Genomic DNA, 20,372 nt, shown 5'->3' on the forward strand with positions numbered 1-20,372 from the left:
GAAAGGCAGTGTTAGCTCTTTTTTGGTCCTGTGCTGTGAATGATCACTTCTATAGATGCTTTGAATAGTACAGTAGTAATTATTAACAAACTCTTCCCCATCCTCTTCTTGCACCACTGACACTGTGGTTGTCCTTGGCATGTTTTGGTGCACCGTATCAATTACTATGTATAGAATGCTTGGGGGGTTCAAAGTAAAACTTGCACTGGTGCCCAGAGCTCCTTAGCTATGCCACTGTAAGTACCCACTGGTATGGTAAGTATTATCTCAAGTACCCCTTTACAGATATAAGAAGTAGTAGTAGTAGTAGTAGTAGTAGTAGTAGTAGTAGTAGTAGTAGTAGTAGTAGTAGTAGTAGTAGTAGTAGTAGTAGTAGTAGTAGTAGTAGTAGTAGTAGTAGTAGTAGTAGTAGTAGTAGTAGTAGTAGTAGTAGTAGTAGTAGTAGTAGTAGTAGTAGTAGTAGTAGTAGTAGTAGTAGTAGTAGTAGTAGTAGTAGGTCCCAGTTATCCAGAACTCAACTAACCAGTCTCCAACCAACCAGCACAAATTGCTGCCAGTACTTACAGTGGTTAAGGCCAACCTCTTAGGCTGTGTGTGGGCTCTGCTGTGCTTGTAGACTGGGTTCCATAGCTCCCCCAACGTTTACTGTCCTTTCAATTACTGTATTTTAACATTGAATACAGAGTTCATGGTATGTATTTATATAGAGTGGGGTATTGTACTGTATGAGCTAAGCCTAGTTTTAACATCGAGTCTCAAGCAAACAGAAAGAACACCTATATAGCACCAGCCAATTCCTGTTGTTGCTGGATAACCAGGACTGTACTGTAGTTCTGAAAATGGCAGATGGCAATATTAGTACATGGAAATTGTTTCTAAATAAAGTTTACTGTTGCATTTAAATAGCTTAAAGTGGTTTGAAACTCATCGTTTCTTCTTTGCTCTAAAAGATTATTTACAGCTTTAGACCTACTGCAACAAAAGAATTTGTAGCAGAACAACACTCAAACAGTTAAACTCAACACTATGTTCTTCAGCTCTTTGCTTCAGTGGGCTGCTGCTGGCCAGGTCTGAAGAGGTGATAACATTATCTTTTGTTTACCTTCCTTTGTCAGCTACAATTAGTAAACATTAGCAAAGTTCTGAAACTGAGCTATCTCTACTTCTAGTATGTGTGCAGCTGAGAAGTGATCACTAGATTGTAATATATAAATACAGCAGCCATGCAATAAATTGCAATGGCAGCTTTCACAGCAGATAACATGTACTTTTGGAACTTTTGTAAACGGACAATATTACTTGTGCACAAAAGCAAATATGGTAACTGTATGGGTAATACAAATTAGGAAAACACATTTTTATTGAATGTTAAATCAGATTTTTTATTCCACTTTAAACACTAATATGATGCTGTTATATAGGATTTATTTGATGTATAGCCAATGAGATGCAAATTAAGTCTGAGTTGATGCAGGATTATGCTAATTGTATATGCAATATACACGGTGATCACATGGGGAAAGGGGTTAGTAGCAGAGTTCTTTGGGGACTTGCTTGGGCTCTACAGAGCCTCATATGTGTCCGCAGCCAGTGTTTAGCTAGTAAGACTGTATACAATAAAGCTTTACTGCCAGATAGAGAAATAGTGACCTGTTACAGGGCTGCCTTAAAGCATAAGTGTACATTATAGTACACATCACTCATCTGTGCAGCAGCTACAAATAACATATAACCTTTACAGATTTAGGGATTGCAACCATCAGAAACTGCAGCTGCCTGGATTATTTAATTGAGGTTCCACCATATACCACTAGAGGTCTGTTTTGGTACACAGATGGCCTATTTATTATCATACTGAATAGGTTATCTGCAACTGCCACGTATATTTAACCCCTCCCTCCGCTGGTGGGAAGGAGCAGCATCATCTTAACACTGTTGGCTGCTGTTGATGACCCCATTGCCAGAGCAAGAGCATATAAAGTGTACAGTAAGTAAACTCAGGTGCTTATTAAACCCTGCCAGAGCCACCTGGAGCTAAAATATATTTTTGGGTGAAACTTAGACTTTCCACTATTACTCCTGCTCAGGGTGAAGGTTATTTTCATACTGCTGTAAATAGAATTTTTTTTTAAATAAATAACAAAAATCATGCTTATAATAAATAATATAAAACTGTAGGTATTTGAAGTCATAGGTTGGTTAGCACTGCATCTTCATGGCTTCTTTCGTCTGCCATGCTTTCTTTGTCACAGTTGTACACTTGTGGAGTATTTCATGTCCTCTGGGTCTTTGAGGGATACAAGGGCTACCAGGAGCCAGTGGAGAATTGGTTTGTCTCGCAAGTGGCACAGCTGTGCTGGATGCCTTGCTGCTGTCCAAATCTCTTTCTTCAGCCTTCATTTGTGGCCTGTGTGGTTTTACTGGAGATTTTTTATTGTCAAAAGCTACAGAAGGGTCACTTATATTGTCTCTTTTGGGAATCTTGGTTGTATCATTCTCTTCGACGCCTGAACTTTGTACAGCTTTCTGCGCCTGATATCTTGGCTGTAGCACAGCAGGGCTGGGCTGAAAACCGTATGGTGTGGTTGAGTACAATCCGCTAATGGACCTTGACTTCCTCCTGTCCAGCTTGTTGCAGGACACCCATTCCGGATTTCCAGTGTTGGCGATGTTTGGCTCCTCCGCCGCTCTCCAAGCCTCCACAGGCCTGCTCAAGTCTAGCTGGCTGGATGCTTTGAACAAGTTGGAAGTAGATGGGAAATTTCCAGGATTCAACAGGATTTGACGCTGGTGGCAGTTCCGGTATGGCTTTAGATACATAGCTGGGACATAGCCAGTCTTTCCATTGTACCTGTGATCAGACATAAATCAGTTATTTAGATTGTTAACATACTTGAGTCTGCTTAAAATGGCTACCTGCACAGAGTTTGTAAGTTCTCTTTGTGTTTGTGTGGGAAGAGGGGGAGGGCAGGGCCCCATATTAGCTTCCCTGCACAGATCAGGAACAATTGGTACCAGTTTTCCACTACTGCACAAACTGACTGGTTGGAAGCTCTGACCCTCCCAGTACTGGCAGAGCTTGTGTGAGCAAGCATGCTGCAGCTGAGCATCTGTATTCAAATTTCATATATGTGCTACGTATTTAAAACTATGCAAAGCTTATTTTAAGAGATTATTTATTTCCATTTAAAGGTAGAATTTAAATATAGGAGCAGCAGTTTGTTTCCACAGTGCTGCAGGTGTATATATACACCTTTTTCTCCTGGTGGACTCAAAGCGCCAGAGCTGCAGTCACTAGGACGTGCTCAGTTGGCAGTAGCAGTGTTAGGGAGTCTTGCCCAAGGTCTCCTTACTGAATAGGTGCTGGCACACTGAACAGGAAGAGCTGAGATCTGAGCCCTGTTTGCCTGTGTCAGAGGTAGAGCCCTCAATCGGTACACTATCCAGCCACTTACAGGAATACATTTATAGCCAGACAGTTCAAATCCATTCAGAAGGGCAAAATCAGCATTGTATTAGAGCTGATCGGGGGCAATATGGTATACATTCACTTTCTATAGATTGTTACCTGATCAGCCACCATCCATTGTTGGATTTTTCTATGACTTCTACCAGGACTCCTCGAGAGATGGATAGTTCATCCCAGCTCATAGCTTCATAGGCCACTGCTGCATAATAGCGTATTCCTGCATGAGGAGAGGTCACATACATGTGTGAAGAAGTTGCTTAACTGGGCATAACTAAATATCAGAGGACCCCCCCAGCAAACCCTTTATGAATCCTCCTACAGTCCTATTCCCCACCTCTAGTTGCGTTCTTGCCACAGTAGCTATTCTGTAACAAATCCAGTAATATAATTCCAAGCGGGTATGGCGTTGTGTTAGTTCACATCAACCATCCAACGGTGCAGGGAAATGTTAAAGAGTAAAAAAGTATTTGATTGGATGTTTAAAAAGAATGCAATCTAACGTCCCCTTCTGCTTTAGTAAAATCACCCCTCAAGTCCACAGAAGAAACCTGTGACATGATGCATTGAAGAGACTTAAAGGGGAACTGAAGTGAGAGTTATATGGTGGCTGCCATATTTATCTCCTTTTAATCAATACCAGTTGCCCTGCTGTCCTGCTACAATAGTGTCTGAATCACACCAGAAACAAGCATGCAGCTAAGCTTGGCAGATCTGACAATAATGTCAGAAACACCTGATCTGCTGCATGCTTGTTCAGGGGCTGTGGCTAAAGGTACTGTATTAGAGGCAGAGGATTAGCAGGATAGCCAGGCAACTGGTATTGCTTAAAAGTAATAAATATGGCAGCCTACATATCCCTCTTGCTTCAGTTGCCCTTTAAACCACAGGTCCACAGCTATTCCAGTGCCTGACACCTCCCCTGCTCAGTGGATTGAACTTGGCGCATTCAAGTGGTAGCTGCAGTGGTCCAGGTCATGTGGGGGGGGGGGGGGGGGGCTATAACTGTGAGCTCCGCCCAGCCATGCCCGTCTAATGACTAACTGCCAATCCATGAAAGGAGGCATCAGGTTGTGGGGTTGGGATCTGGTGACTTGTCATCCGCTGTGGAAGGTAATTTTTTTCTTTTGTATTGCTAATGTTGTAATTAAATGCATGAAAACACAAGAGGGTAAACTAAGGTTTCAATGATATAAACTGTTCCAGTCTAGAGTCCTGTTTTACCGATGTAGGTTATTTGCAAACACTATATTAAACTTGACATACCTTCATCGTTGGAATCTGTTCCACAGTCTGCAACATCTTCTATTTCTAGCGCTTTGAGGAACGGAGCAGGAAACCAGGCCACCCTCTTTTCTTCATTCTCCACCAACCACCAGCCTGAGACAGAATACAGGACACTTGCTGTTAGTCCTGTGGGTACTAATTTCCCTCCTGCAGATGTTGCCTAGAGCCAACTTCCTAAGCTGAGAGCAGTAACGTGAATTCCACTCAGAGATAATGAGATGACCTCCAGGTAAGTGTACAGTTGTGTATTACCTGAATAGTTGTTGCTATTAGAGTAGGACATTTGAGTTATAGAAAGTCTTGATATGCCTTTCCTGCTTCTCATGCATGTGTGAAATAAGGTTTTGTATATACAGTAATTCGAATTGTAGTTTAGAGATTTATAATAATAATAATCCAAACATTTGTATAGCGCTTTTCTCCTGTCGGACTCAAAGCGCTCAAGAGCTGCAGCCATTGGGACGCGCTCAGGAGGCCACCCTACAGTGTTAGGGAGTCTTGCCTTGAACTCCTTACTGAATAGGTACTTGACCTAGCCAGGATTCGAACCCTGGTCGCCCATGTCAAAGGCGGAACTCTTAACCAGTACACTATCCAGCCACTTTTATGGCAGATTATTTAGTGCCTATCAAGAGATAGCTAAAGGGATCTCTTTATTTTGCACTAGGTCCCTCCTTGAGTGTTCCTCCCTGCTATTTGAGCTGATCAAAGGATTACCACTTTTTCTATCTGAATGAGACATTGGCAGGACCAGCCTTTGAAAAACATAACTTGATAGGCCACCTAAGGCACCATGAATACTGTCAGCACCAGCATCCTCCTAAGCAGTGCTTTATTGCCCACACGGCAACTTAGCTAGATGCGTTAGACCTGGAGGTTACCTGCTTTGGCTCTAGCCCCACCTCATCTTCCCAAAAGAAGTGGCAAGCAGGAGCCAAAATGGCTATCTTTCCTAGGAACCCATATGTCTTTAATTCATCTCTGCTCCTAAACATTTTCAGGATGCCTTACTGTGCCCCTAATGCACCCAAATCTTTACTTCTGAAAAAAGGTCAGCTTCTAATGTGGTGGTGAGAGTCTTTTCTCTAGGTTTCTGCCCTTTCATCACACATCCCCTTATGTGCAGGATGTGACTTGAAAGAGGTTTTAGATTACAGACTACAATAGTACTAAACCACATACTGGGAAGTGGTCACAATGACATCTATACTCTGCCAGCATATTTGAACTCTTCAAATTTCTTATACTAGATCTCTGTTGTTGTGTAGCGGAGTACATATGCTTACACTGCTGGTGAGTTGGATGCAGGGTAAGCCGAATGACTGCTCACCCTGCTGCCGCTGAAATTCCTGGAGGCGTAAAAAAAAAAAACGATACCCCCTCCTAGTCGTAGCAACTTAAGAGACAAGTAATTCTGGGTCCAGCGATTGCCAGAACCCCGAATTACCCTTGTGCGAGGATCATACTGTAGCATTACTGCTATAGCGGTGTCCAAATCAGGCGCCACGTGGCCGTGTGAGCGCCAAAACCACCTGTTTCGGTGTAGCAGGCCTGCTTCTGGCATGCTGTCCAATTTCGCACTAATTATTAATGCTCAAATAAATCATACTGTAAACTAATGGAGTACAGTTATCAGTACCAACCAATCGGGCAGAATTTGCAAGCTACTACCACAGCGGCTCATGGACTGGATTGGAGGAACTGATCTGTTAGTCATTAACTAAAAGAGAAAAGCGGTGTTGGGTGGAGGAAGATAAATCTTACCGGAACTCTCTTTGATCAGCACTCCCAGTCGTTCGTTGCGATTAACTTTGAAGACCCGGTTCTTGGTGTCTTTGGTCTCGTAGTCCTCAATGCACAGGTACATCTGAGACACGATGGGTTCCGAGGCTGGTGGTTGTGGGAGCTGTTTGGGTTGCTCTTTCCCCTGTTCTCTGACCTCAGAAGGCAGGATCACCAAACTGAAATCAGATACAGAACATATTACAGTCTCCGCTCATATCACAGTGTACAGAAAGACTGCCTCTAATGGCTGTTATCTATTAATTGCCTTGCTTAGAAAATTATCCCTTTCCTTTTGATTCAGAACTGCATACATTTGCCCCAAATTTTCCTGGGGTGGGGGTGATTTGCTAAGGTTGGAGAACCGTAAATGACATAGGTGATCCAGTAAACCTAGACTGAATTATTAAAATTGGTCTACTGTGAGGTGGAAAAAAGTCTGCAACCTTACTGTCATTCCCATCAGATCAGTGAGGATTCCTGAAAGTTCAATAATCTATAGTTTGTGGTCTTAAAGGAATTCTGGGGTGACGTGACATGATGACTTGGGGGCATCTGATTCAAATTATCGCTGCAAAGCGCTTTGAGTGCCATGGATGGCAGCAGATTACCCCCCCCCCCCCCCGGTCCTTCTCCGAAGTTCATCTTTTATGTATGCTTCTATCCATATAGAAGCTTTGTTTATATGCCTTTGTTGCACTGTTCTTGCCGTATGTATCTACTGTATATACCTGTATATGCTGTATGTATCTACGCCCGTATGTCCCACCACATGTGTGTGTGCCAGAAAACTGCTGTGCCAAAACCCATTCCGGGTGCAACTCACGTTGTATGTGGCGAAATTTAAATTTTATTCTGATGAGATAGATGTGTATGTACACTGTTAAGCACACAAATAACTATGCTGTGTTCCTTTTATTCTTTCTCTGCTTGAAAGAGTTAAACATCAGGAATACAAGTGACAGTTCCTATCTAGTCGAGACCTGGTTGGATTGTAAGGTAACCCTCTCTGATGAGGAGTTTTGGTTTCTGAGAGCAAGAAAGAGATGGATAAAAAGGCTCAGTAGTCCATAGATTTGAGCTCTGGCATACTTCAATGATTGTATCACTGAGCAGAGACAATAAAATAGTAAAAACTTAAAAAGTAGATTCAAAGCAGAACTGAATACTAAAAAAAAACCAAAGTGTTTCACTTACCTGGGGCTTCTGCCAGCCCCTTGCAGCCTTCCTATCCTGCGCCACTCCTCCACGATCCTCTGTTCTCCCACCGACAGCTAGTTTCGTTACTGTCGCCGCGGCAGCTGCACCTGAGCACCCCGGGCCACGCGTATCTCTCTTTGTGTTCTCGCCCTCAATAGCAAGACACTATTGCAGGCGGGAATGAAAAGAGAGATTCGTGTGGCTCGGAGCGCGCAAGCGCAATCGCCACGTCAACGGTAACAATACTAGCTGGTGGCGAGAGAACAGAGGATCGGAGCAGGACAGAAAGGCTGCAAGGGGCTGGCAGAAGCCCCAGGTAAGTGAAACACTTTGTTTTTGTTTTTTTTAGTATTCAGTTCCGCTTTAAGTATAAAACTGATAGCAAAAAAAGTCATTTTTAGGAGGCAGATAGATACAATTGTTTCTCATCAGTTTATGTTCAACCTGGTATTCCTTTAGACTTATATGTATACTTTTTTTTTGTTTCAAAAGTGATCAATTCTGAAGAACACTGGACCCCCCTACCTCTCCCCATGTGACCATAGTCCTGGATCAATCGCTCTCCCAAGTGATAACGCATACACTTTCTGTACTGGTGCTGGAGTGAGAGACACTTTGCCATAAATCCCCAATACCACACCACAAAGGATATTTTGTTGGTGTTCTGCCTCTATTGTATAGATTTTATTCCACTTGGAACTTCCTCTGATTCTGCCTATAACAGTGACAGGAAGTATATTAAGTTCTCTGTAGTAGGCATAGACGTTAATGTATATCTTATTGTCATTGAGTCAGGTGTTTAGCAAAGTGACAGGATTTTAATTGTATATTGGATGACCATCTGCTCTCTGTGGACCTCTTGTGTTTATACCCCTTTTCTAGTGTTTTATCTGTGTTGTATTATTATGGTTGCTGATTATGGAGTTTCGGTTGATATTGCTCAGGCTTGCAGCTTGGTTACTGGTTAGACCTTGAGAGGTTTTGGCAAGTAAAGCAGATAGGAACACACCTTTCTTGTGGGAAGCTTGGGTTGAGGTCACTGCTGCTGGGTGTGAAGAAGGCTATCACCACATCACAGGTGGAGATCTTCTGGTCAGCCCTGATCAGTTGCTGGCAGTAATCCTCCAGCAGTCGCAGCCTTTCCATGCAGCGGCTAATATTCCGGTTCCTCCTGAAGAGCGGCACACCTGTGGGAAGGAGGAAGTTTGAGCAACACTGGAAGAATCCCTCTAATTACAGCTGCCTGGGACCAGCCTGACAACTGTGGAGGAAGGGACAGCTGCAGACTCAATGTACAGTACAACTATTACAAGCCTGTCACAGCAAACAGCACATGTCACTAATACCTAATACTGTGCTATATATAGCCTTTGGCACTACCCATACATCTGTGCCTGCAACAACTTCCTCATAGATTAAATATGCAAAAAAGCCTTCCTAATAGCTCCAGGGTGTAAGTAAAATCAAGAAAAGGAAGGCAGCTGCAATAAACTATTAGGCCAGAAACCCACTAGGAGCGATTTTCTAAGCGCTTTGCGATTTGAAAGTTCTTGCTAATGTAATGCTATGGGTGTGATCCCACCTGAGCGATGGGATTTTATTAGTAAGAGCTTTTTCAAATCACTAGCGTTTAGAAATCGCTCCTAGTGGGTTTCTGGCCTTAAAGTGAACCGAGCATCATTTTTAACACCCAGGGCAGCTCTATAGCAAATTAAAAATGCATTCTAAAAATGTGGTTTATTATTTAAAAAAACTTTCAATTTACCTCATTTTTTTACATCTAAGGGTTAAAATAGCCGCTTTGTCCGTCCGCAAAGGACCTGCGGTCGGTCGCTGAGCAGGAGATTGTGGAACACAGATAAGAAATCACCTCATTAGACTTAACAGACCACAAACAAACCCCCATTGTACTTCGAACAGAAAACATCAGTTACAGAATTTCACACCTAGCCTGGACAATGCTAGTTGTAAAACAGCAGGGGTTGAGCTTCTGAACAATGGCAGCCCTTGCAGCTATTTGAAGCCAGGAGCTGCTTAGTTTACTTTAAGGTTGCCACACACCATACAATTTTTTTTTATTTTGACTCGATCCAAACATTCCAATACAATTTACTGATTGATCGGAAGTTTCAATCCGAATGTTCGAGGTACCACACACGTATTTTTGAGATTGCTGTAATTTCGGGATAAACGATCATGAACTCCCAAAATATTGGTTGGTTAGAAAAATCAAGAGAAAAATGTAAAATAGTGTTCCATACAATTTGTTCTGATTAAATACAATTTCACAAACCATCACACACCATACAGTTCTTGATAAAATTGGTCTGAATTTTTCAACATGTCCAATCTAAACAAAATCGGAAAAAAAACGGGAAATTCGATTGGAATTCTCGATCGAAAACAAAAAAAGCTTTCGATTTTTCAGGACAACCGGTCGTATTTTTCAAATTGGTGTTAAATTGGATCTTTTTATTGTATTCAACCAGAAAAAAAGTTGTATGTAACTATTCAGTACATTTTTCTCCCGATTTTTCAAACCAACCAATTTTTTCGAATTTTACGATCTTTTATCAGGGATCTCAAAAATATGTGTTTGTTATCTTGAACGAAACTTCCAATCAATGGGAAAATTGGATTGAAATGCTCGAATCCGATCAAAATAAAGTGTGTCCACCTTAAGACTAGTGCAGAGCAAATCAAAAATATTGTACATTTTTAAGACAAGCAGTTCATCAACCCTCTAAGAGCAGATTGCCTACTTAAAGGGACACTTAAGTCAAACAAAAAAAATGAGTTTTACTCACCTGGGGCTTCCAATAGCGCCCTGCAGCTGTCCGGTGCCCTCGCCGTCTCCCTCCGATCCTCCTGGCCCCGCCGGCAGCCACTTCCTGTTTCGGTGACAGGAGCTGACAGGCTGGGGACACGAGTGATTCTTCGCGTTCCCAGACACATTAGCACCCTCTATGCTGCTATATGGTATATGATATATCCTATAGCAGCATAGATGGCGCTGTTGTGGCCAGGAACGCGAAGAATCACTCGCGTCCTCAGCCTGTCAGCTCCTGTCACCGAAACAGGAAGTGGCTGCCGGCGGGGCCAGGAGGATCGGAGGGAGACGGCGAGGGCACCGGACAGCTGCAGGGGGCTATTGGAAGCCCCAGGTGAGTAAAACTCATTTTTTTTTGTCCCTCTTTCGTCTTAATTTGTCCCTCTTTCGTCTTAATTTGTCCCTCTTTTAGGATTGATACTCCATAGGAAATGGCGCCCGGAAACAGGACTACCCTAGTGTTAGGCACGTTACTGACCTGAGGAAGTGGTTTTTACCATGAAACGCGCTGTCAAGTGCACGAATAAATGTTTTTGAACTTTTTATCCGAATCCTGGTTTATATATCTTGAACAGGAACCCTAAAAGGTAGGACACCACATACGCTATTGTTGGATACTGCCTTTTGGAGATCTCTGTACATTTAACAACATTAGAAACGGGCGCCTCCAGTTCTTACAGTACTTAGCGTTTACCCCTTAGTTTTAGGGGGGATTGGTTTAAAAGGGTTTTCATGTGGACCACAGAATCCTTTTTTTGGAGCAGCAACCAGCATCATACCATACAAGGCCGAGTGGGGATGATATTTCCCCACAAGCACTGACGAGTGGTTGCCTCACCCAGCAACCCTTGTTTGTGAGTATACTTCTTGCCAGAGCCAGGACAAGGTCCTCCAGCACCCAAGGCTGAGCCACCAAAGTGCGCCCCTCCATCCCTCCCACCCCAGCTGTCACACACTGATTGCTATTAGACTAAGAGGCACCCAGGGCCCCCAACACCTTAATCTCTAGTTATCTGGCTTGCAGTCACTGCTATGTATCCCCTTTTCTTATTTCTTTCTGCTTCAAACACAATTAGGAATGATAGCTGAATGAATTGTGCGCCCCCTCCTACACTGCGCCCTGAGGCTGGAACCTCTCCAGCCTATGCCTCGGCCCGGCCCTGCTTCTTGCCTTTTATATACTGTCCTGGTGACCTAATGATATTACGCTAGATTGGGCTCCTGGCTCTCTCTCTGCTTTTTTTCTCCATGATTTAGCAGGGATGTACAGTATGTCATATATAGCCGCAGCCCCTTCAGTATACTGCAGTCCCCTTTTGATCTCATGTGTCCTCTTGGACAGCAGCTCCCTTCTTCCCTCTTTTTCTCCTCATTTACAGCTATGGGTGTTACAACAGCCATACGTAGTGGCCAGTAAAACCTCAAATCACCCACCCCCCAACCTTGCAGAATAGCGCAGAGAGCAGTGTAATATTTACCGGTGATTTAACCTTCTTGCCGGTTATTCCGAGCTCAGCTCGGGGTAACCTGCGCAGAAGGATTTCTCCGGCCCTGCTGGGCCGATTTTCTAAATTTTTTTTTTTCACTGCACGCAGCTAGCACTTTGCTAGCTGCGTGCATATTCCGATCGCCGCCGATTCGCCGCTACCCGCCACGCCGCTCCCCCCCTCCAGACCCCTTGCGCAGCCTGGCCAATCAGTGCCAGGCAGCGCTGAGGGGTGGATTGGGATTCCCTCTGACGTCCCGACTTCCATGACATCGGTGACGTCATCCCGCCCGGTCACCATGGCGACCAGGGAAGCCCAGCAGGAAATCCCGTTCTGAACGGGATTTCCTGCTTACCCTGATCGCCGAAGGCAATCGGAGTGGGTAGGGGGATGCCACTTGTCAGCGGCTATCATGTAAATTTTTTTTTTATTTTTTAAAAGTGCTGCGCTGTTAAGGAAGGTTTCCAATCCAACACCCAATTGCTCAAATATTCACTCAAATACTAGAGTTTAAAACATGGCTCAGAGTGGTTTGGATGAAAAAAAACACTAGACCGAAAAAGCAGAATCCATCTGCATACCAAAGCATTTAATGAGTCATGTATTTATAAAAGTAGAAAACATTTATTTTTGATGTTTTCTACTTTTATCAATACATGATTCATTGAGTGCTTTGGTATTCAGATGGGTTCTGCTTTTTCTAATATTTACCGGTTCCTAGTTGTGTTGGGTCTCCTTTCCCTCCTGGCTGCCACTCGCTCTATGCTGCATACACTGATCCCGATCACATGACTTGCATTGGGAGCCGGAGGATGGCAGTATAGAGGGAGCAGCTCCCAGGAGTAAGAAGAGATCTGACACAGCTAGGAACGGGTAAATGCTACACTGCTTCCTGCACTACTACTCAGCAAGGTGGTAGGAAGGAGAAGTGGTCCCCCCATAGACCTCCCCCCCCCCCTTGTGAGGGATATTGTCACTCCAGGTTTCATTTGCAGCAGCCATCTCTTAAAGCGTACCTGAACTCAGAACTTTCTCTGTTCTTAAAGATAAGCAACAGAATAAAAACCTTTAAAGAAAAACATCTCTTTGTTACAGCTTACAGAACTCCTGCAATAAATGTGCAGTGGGTCTACATCCTGCTTTCATGGAAGCAGACAAAGGGTTAACATCCTTGTGTATACTTATTAACTGTGTCTGCCAAATTTCTGTGCTGACACAGCTGAGAGCTCAAATTAAACTTGTGATGGGGTGGTATTAGAGAGGCTCTTTACTCTAAAAACACAGAATGTGCATGTCTCTCTGTTTTCCTTGTGTCCTGTGCAAGAGTTCAGGTCCACTTTTTCAATGCACCTCCCCTCCTTGTTTCAGCCAAGAACTACCCCAGCTTTGCAGAGCTGCAGGTCAGTGAGTTCCCAGGGCACTCAAGCAATGCATACGATGGTGGAATGCTCAGCTGATTGTTTGCTTAGGGCCACCGCTACCATTAAGGCAAGGGGGCAATTGCCCCCAGAGCCCAGGGGGCCCCCTAAGCATCTCTTATATATGATTTGTCTGGGTGCCGTGTGTGGTGCGGGTGGTAGAGGACTTGAGGCATTAGCGACAGGCAGGGCCTCCCCGAGTGCTTCCCCATCTGCAAATGTGCAGAGATGCGCAACGGAAAGCATTGGTGGAATTCGCCTGTCAACGTCGCTCGGGAAGTTCAGCAAGTCTTCTCTACTTTGCACAGTTTAGCATCTCCTTTCTGCTGCCCTCTAGTGGCGCCTCTCAGTACTGTGCGACTGGAGGAATTGGAGAGGACACGCTGTGACTATGACATGGAGAAGATTTGCTGAAGTTCACAGCAACGCTGACAGGTGAGTTGTATCTTCGCTTCTCACTGCTCTGCATGTTGGGGGGAGGGAGGGGAAAGAAACTACCTATTCATGGGATGAGGGCCCATGCCATGATATCTATCTACCTACCATGGGAGACCATCTGGCTATCTATTTGGGGGGGGGTTCTAATCATGGGTGATGCATCTGGCTATCTATACTACGAGGGGGGGGGGGGGGGCAACTAATCATGGAGTACATATCTGGCTATCTATACTGGGGGGTGGAGGGGTTACCTAATCATGGAGACACATGTTGCTATCTATACCAGGTGGGAGACTAGCTAAGGGAGAGTGGTTCCAGCAGCGGTCAGGGGTGATTAGAGGGCACCCAAGTTACATTTGCCCTGGGGCCCCACTGGGGCTAGAACCGGCCCTGTGTTTGTTTTATGGGTGGAAGGGTTATTCAGCCCTGCATGTCCAGATACCCGGCTGTGACTGTGAGGGAGGTCATCTTACCTCGGAGTTTGGGGATCATATTGTCCGATTTCCGGAGTATACCAGATTCAAGGGGGAATTTCCTCCTCAGCTCCCTCTGGGGGTAAAAAGGAGTCATATTATATAGCAGATGGGCAGACTGAAGAATAGAACAGAATGGAGTATGAGGAAGAAGAGATTGGATGGTTGGTAGAGATGGCAATGAAATGATAGTGATGATTGCTTGTGTATGACTAATTGTACTCAGCCTGTCAATGGAAAGATACATAAACAGATAAGAGATACAGATGGTGCATAGTCAGATTGGAGTATGCATTGGTTTATTCCAGCAGACTTACATTCAAGTTTTTGAAATCTTCAAACTTGCGGTAAATCACGATGTCATTGCGGTCAGACCATAGGACTGAGAAAATATTCATCTGCCAAATACAAAAAGGAGTAGCTTCAGCCATTGTCTTATTAATGTAACTCCCATTCTCATGCCAGAGGAGGCACCTCCACATGTTCTACATTTACCAACCTGGAGCTTGGAAGGGCTTGTGTTGTAAGGTGGAACCAGTGGCCTAGTAATAGGGGATGCATAGGGTGTGACTGCAGCAGGGCCCTATTGAAATAAGAGGCCTACCAGGAGCCACCCTTCAACTGCTGTACTAGCTCTTCATCAGTGCTATGCTGGTACTGGTCACCTCTCTATGTGCTCTGAATAATCCCCCCCCCCCCCCCCATCTGACCTTGGCAGGTTTTGGTGCTCCATATCAATAGTTATGAATGGAGTACTTGAGTTTTCAATGTTAAACTCACACTGTGGCCCATAGATCCTTAGGTACACCACTAGCAGGAACCTTGTCTATAAAAATGGAAGTACAGTGCCCAGGTGACTCACATCAGCTAAGCAGTCCTTCTTGGTCCCCCTTCGTGTCCTCCTTTGTCCCCCCTTTCCCTTGTGTCCTCCTTCATGTCTACCTTTGTCCCATGTTCCTGTTTGTCCCCTGTGTGCTCCTCCATTCCCCCCCATGCAGAGTTAAAAGCAGCAGAAGCCAATTTTGTCTCATCTGATCCTGGGAGCCGGTGGTGATCAGAGACCTCTCCTCTTCCTCCTAGTGCCGGTCACGTGTAATGACGCGATCAGGAAAAGCCGGCACTAGGGGAATAATGAGGGAGAGAAGAAACCGCTGATCCCCGCGGACGCCCTCAGATCAAGTGAGAGATGTGATTGGCAGGAGAAATAGAATAGGGACACGTGACTCCGAGGGCACCCCTGGGAGGTGATCGTGGCGCACCAGGGTGTTGCGGCACCCAGTTTGGGAACCTCTGGGTAAGACAATGATAGTAATTCCACAATGTTCGTTGTTTCTTCACTAAATTGTGAATCATGACAGGTTCTGTTTAGCTTTGATTTTTAAGGCAAAGCCCCTTTCCAAACTACCCTTAATTTTCTATATTGTCATGTTTGTGCATCCACTGGGGGTCTTGTATTCCCACTCATTCTGAGATCCGCTATCCACAACCAATGTCTTTCAGCCTTTCAGTTCATCCCAAGCATGAGGCATTTCAGCAATGTTACAAGTTCTTGATGGTTTTAAAAGTTTACAAGTGATTTGTCCCTACTAGGGATCGTCAATGAGATGCAAATGATTTCGAGTTGATGCAGAATTATGCAAATTTTGCATGTAAATTTATGCAGCTTGAAAATGGACGAATCAGATTTTACCTCAGCAAGATTTGATTGGTTCATTTTTAAGCTGCATTAATTTGCATACAGCATTTGCATAATGCTCCATCAACTGAAAATGACTTGCATCTCATTGACCAACCCTAGTCCCTACCACTGTTGTGTGTCTGTGGCAGGTGCTTTTCATCTCTTGGAACATTTGCATATTCTGACATAGTGTGGCAATGCAAATTAACATGAAATTGTGTCAATAGTTTCATTACAAAGGACTATATTATACATCCATTCTTCTTTACGTAAAACATGAATGTACTACAGGAGACCAAATAAATGATTTCATCCTACATATAAGAATGAATGGACTGCAAGCCCTTCCAAGACAGAGGTTATAACAACTCATTTTCTATGAGAACCCACAGCGGTGCAGGTGGTCCTGAGTAATTTCTAGGTATTGGGCAAGTGCTGCTGCATGATAATATTTTATGAAATTAGTGGCCTCCCAACTCTAATGCATGATTTTGGCTTTTATTAATGGTCGCTTATTAGCCCAAATTTATTTAAAGTGGTCTGAAACTCTGCAATTCCTCATTGCGCTAAAAGAGATTATTTGCATGCATTAGAATCTACTACCACAATAAACAATGTAGCAGAACAGCATTCAAACAGTTAAACACAGCACTTTGTTCTTCAGTGGAAAGCTCTTTGCTTCAGTGGCTACATCTGAACAAGTGATATTATATTTTGTTTACATTCCTTTGTCAGATACATTTAGTAAACATTAGCAAAGTGCAGAAACTGAGCTCTCTCTGCTTCTAGGATGTGTTCTACTGAGAAGTGATCACTAGATAGATTTTAATATATAAATACAGCAGCTACGCAATAAAATTCAATGGCAGCTTTCACAGCAGATAAACTTTGCTTTGGGAATTTGAAATTTGTAGACAGACAATATTACTAGTGCACAAAAAGCAAGTATGATAACTGTATGGGTAATAAAATTCTGCAGGGCATGCGTATCAGAATATACTACAGAAATGGGAAGGGTGCAAAAATAGTATGCCAGCCAGTGTAACAGATTCATTTTAAATTCTTGTAATTTAATGTAGTGATAATCGTAATCTGCTAATTACAATTATGCATACATTTTCACAATTACACCTATACGTAATTAGAAAATTCGTAATTCAATTGACTTTGTATAATCATTCGTAATTATGAATGAATTTACGCGTAATTTCGTGCCGACTTTGGCGGTGAATTTCAAAGCCCCCATACATGCTATAGCTACCACAAATAGTAGGTACAAGTCAAAAAAATAATTTTTGAGAAAATCGATTTTAAAAAAGAAAAGAAAAATATTTTTTAAACCCAGAAAAATGACAGTTTAAAACCCTTTTTTGTATTTTTAAAATCGTTTTCCTCAACAACTACAATGTCTTTTAAACAATTATTTTTGTAACTTGTACCCACTTTTCTTCTTAACATATGTAGCAATTTTGGTAGCAATCGCTTGTATGAGGGCTTTGCTTTTCACCACCAAAGTCGCATACATTCAAGCGTAATTATGAATGACTACGAAATGAATGACACTATTCCCCCGAAATTTCGCATTACAATTACGATGCGTAATTATGCATCGGTGTGATTTCTGCTCATCACTAAATTTTAAAGGCATGTAAAATTATGTACTTAACATACCTTAAGCCTTCTATGCTGAAGTATTCCCACAGCTCTGGACTCTAGTGGATGACGGCCAGTCCCATTCTGGTGTGCCATGGTGCTGTACTCCAGTATTGTGTTCCTGATGATGATGTTGACCGCTGTTCTTTATCCTCTCCAGTATCCCATCCTTTGTCCAATCAGAAGCCTGTGACTCAGAGAGGAAAGTCCTAGTTCTGCAGAGCTAACACCTCTTCTGTGGAGCTGTCAACAAACAGTGCCCTGGGCATTTCCTTTCAAGTCAGATTCTGTGATTTCCTCAAGAGCAAGCTCACAGCTTATTTCCATAGCTATGGGCGGAGCAAAAACATACAAACCTGATTGTTGGCATTCTTTGCTGATGACAATATTGCAATTTCCCACATCAGGAGAAGAACGGCTGATGGTATTCTAATAAACGTAATATGTAATAAACGTATGCAATAGTTATTACAAAACTCCATCTTGCCGTTCATTTTCAGTATCATTCTTTTTCCTTCTTTCTTTTTTTATTTTTATTTACTTAAAGGGTTTGCCTTATTTTTATTATTTTAATTGACTTAATTGTTTGTCTTATTTTTTGTTTTTCATTAAAAACATAGATATAAAACAGAGTTAAGGAGGCTGCATTTGTCACAACATTCTCAGGTGAGCTGTCACCTCACACCACAAAGGGTTGGTTCCTTGTTCATACAGGAAATGTTCCATGTGGGTATTTTTCATTTTTATGCTTCAGTGTAAATGTTGTGACGTGTTCTGAATGTGTAGGTGAGTACATGTTTGCAAATGGAAATCCGTGCAAAAATAGGACATCCGCGGTGAAAATAATCTAATGAGTTAAACAATTGTATCGGTTCTCCTCCTCCTAAAAATGACTTTGTAAGTTATCCCACAGTTTTATTTTATATTCAAAGGGGCACTATGGCGCAAAAATTGTGAAATGTAAAATACGTGCTAAGATAAACAAATAAGAAGTATGTTTTTTTCCAGAGTAAAATGAGCCATAAATTACTTTTCTCTTATGTTGCTGTTATTTGCAGTAGGTAGTAGAAATCTGACAAAAGTGACAGGTTTTGGACTAGCCCATCTCTTCATGGGGGATTCTCAGCAAGGCTTTTATTCTTTATAAAGATATTCCCTAAAAAGGATTTAAACAATGATGTTGGCCAGCTTCCCTGCTCGCTACACAGTTTTTTTGGCAGTTGGACGGAGCATCTGCCATTCACTAAATGCTTTTGAAAACAAATAAATCCCTGAGAATCCCCTATGAAGATATGGACTAGTCCAAAACCTGTCGCTTCTGTCAGATTTCTACTACTTACTGTAAGTGACAGCAACATAGGAGAAAAGTAATTTATGGCTCATTTTACTCTGGAAAAAAATGTACTTCTTATTTGTATATGTTTGCACATATTTTAAATTTAATTTTTTTTCGCTATATTGCCCCTGTAAGGCCTGAAACACACAGGGAGGAGTTTTTCTGAGCGTTTTGAGTTTTTAAATCTGCTGCTAAGGTTATACTATGTGTCTGTGCACACTGGAGTAATGAGGTTTTGTAAAAAAAAACATAGCATTACATTGGGAAGAGGTTTTGAAACCTCTAAAAGCTCTTCCCAATGTAATGCTATGGTGTTTTTTTACAAAACCTCATTACTCCAGTGTGCACAGACACATAGGATAACCTTAGCAGCAGATTTAAAAACTCAAAACGCTCAGAAAAACTCCTCTGGTGTGTTTCAGGCCTAAATCTACTTTTTAAGTTTTTACATTCATTAAAGTATGTCAGAGCTAAAATCTATGAACTATTGATCCTTTTTATCTCTTTCAAGCTCTCAGAAGCTATATACTGCCAGGAAAGTGTTTTAAGGCTGCAAATCCTTATCAATGAGGGTTACGCTATAGTTCAACCTGGTCTCAACCCAGACAGAAACTGTCACTTGCATACCTGATTTTTAACTCTATCGGGCAGAGAAAGGAAAAAAGGAACATAGCACAGTTATTTGTGTGCTAGGCACTGTACATACACATGTCTATCTCATCATGTCACATGTCACCTTGGATGCCCTTCTAAAGGGAGTCCAAAGTGAAAATAAACTTATAAGATAATGATTTGTATGTGTAGTAGGGGGGCAGATGAGAGGGAATATCCTGCACGCTGGTGCCCCCTGCTGGTCATATAGCCATTGTCTACATGCAACTGAAGCCCTCTCCTACTAATTGGCTGACTTGCTCAGCTTTTGCTTGATTATCACTGCAGGCTAGGTGTATTATGTGTGCATTTCTCATTGGCTTATAAGCAGCCTGCAGGCTTTATAAAGCAGCAGAGAACTGTTTGGGAGTGAGGTTCTCCAATTGTGTGTTTGGTAAGTTTTAGAGCAGTAGGAGACAGGCCTTGGAGGTGGCAGCTCCAAGGTCTTGGCTGCGCTCACATATGGTGTTAGATGCTGGTTCTGGGGCCCCGGGCAGTGAGAGTTCCCGGGGCCCCAGGCTGGCTCATGCACCATTGTTTTTAATTATTGTAGTATCCCATGCAGTTTAGTTAGGAGGGGGGCAGATGAGAGGGAATATCCTGCACGCTGGTGCCCCCTGCTGGTCATATAGCCATTGTCTATATGCAACTGAAGCCCTCTCCTACTAATTGG

At 42.9% G+C, this 20,372-nt stretch overlaps 1 protein-coding gene across 2 annotated transcripts; it reads right to left on the bottom strand.

The window, feature by feature from the left end:
• Positions 1-1,416: 1,416 nt before the first annotated feature.
• LOC137525574 (NADPH oxidase organizer 1-like) lies at positions 1,417-17,806 on the bottom strand. 2 transcript variants are annotated; one of them, XM_068246715.1, is made up of 8 exons: positions 17,731-17,806; positions 14,699-14,779; positions 14,382-14,457; positions 8,745-8,922; positions 6,518-6,714; positions 4,733-4,846; positions 3,569-3,686; positions 1,417-2,851 (listed from the first exon to the last, which is right to left on the bottom strand). In XM_068246715.1, exons 2-8 carry the CDS (start codon positions 14,777-14,779, stop codon positions 2,200-2,202), a joined length of 1,416 nt encoding a protein of 471 aa, XP_068102816.1. In that variant the 5' UTR covers positions 17,731-17,806; the 3' UTR covers positions 1,417-2,199. The 2 variants fall into 2 exon arrangements, with proteins under 2 accessions (XP_068102816.1, XP_068102817.1); XM_068246716.1 differs by lacking the exons at positions 14,382-14,457; positions 14,699-14,779; positions 17,731-17,806 and adding an exon at positions 13,069-13,654.
• Positions 17,807-20,372: the final 2,566 nt, after the last annotated feature.

Source organism: Hyperolius riggenbachi, chromosome 7 (assembly GCF_040937935.1).
Source record: "Hyperolius riggenbachi isolate aHypRig1 chromosome 7, aHypRig1.pri, whole genome shotgun sequence".
Taxonomy (NCBI): domain Eukaryota; kingdom Metazoa; phylum Chordata; class Amphibia; order Anura; family Hyperoliidae; genus Hyperolius; species Hyperolius riggenbachi.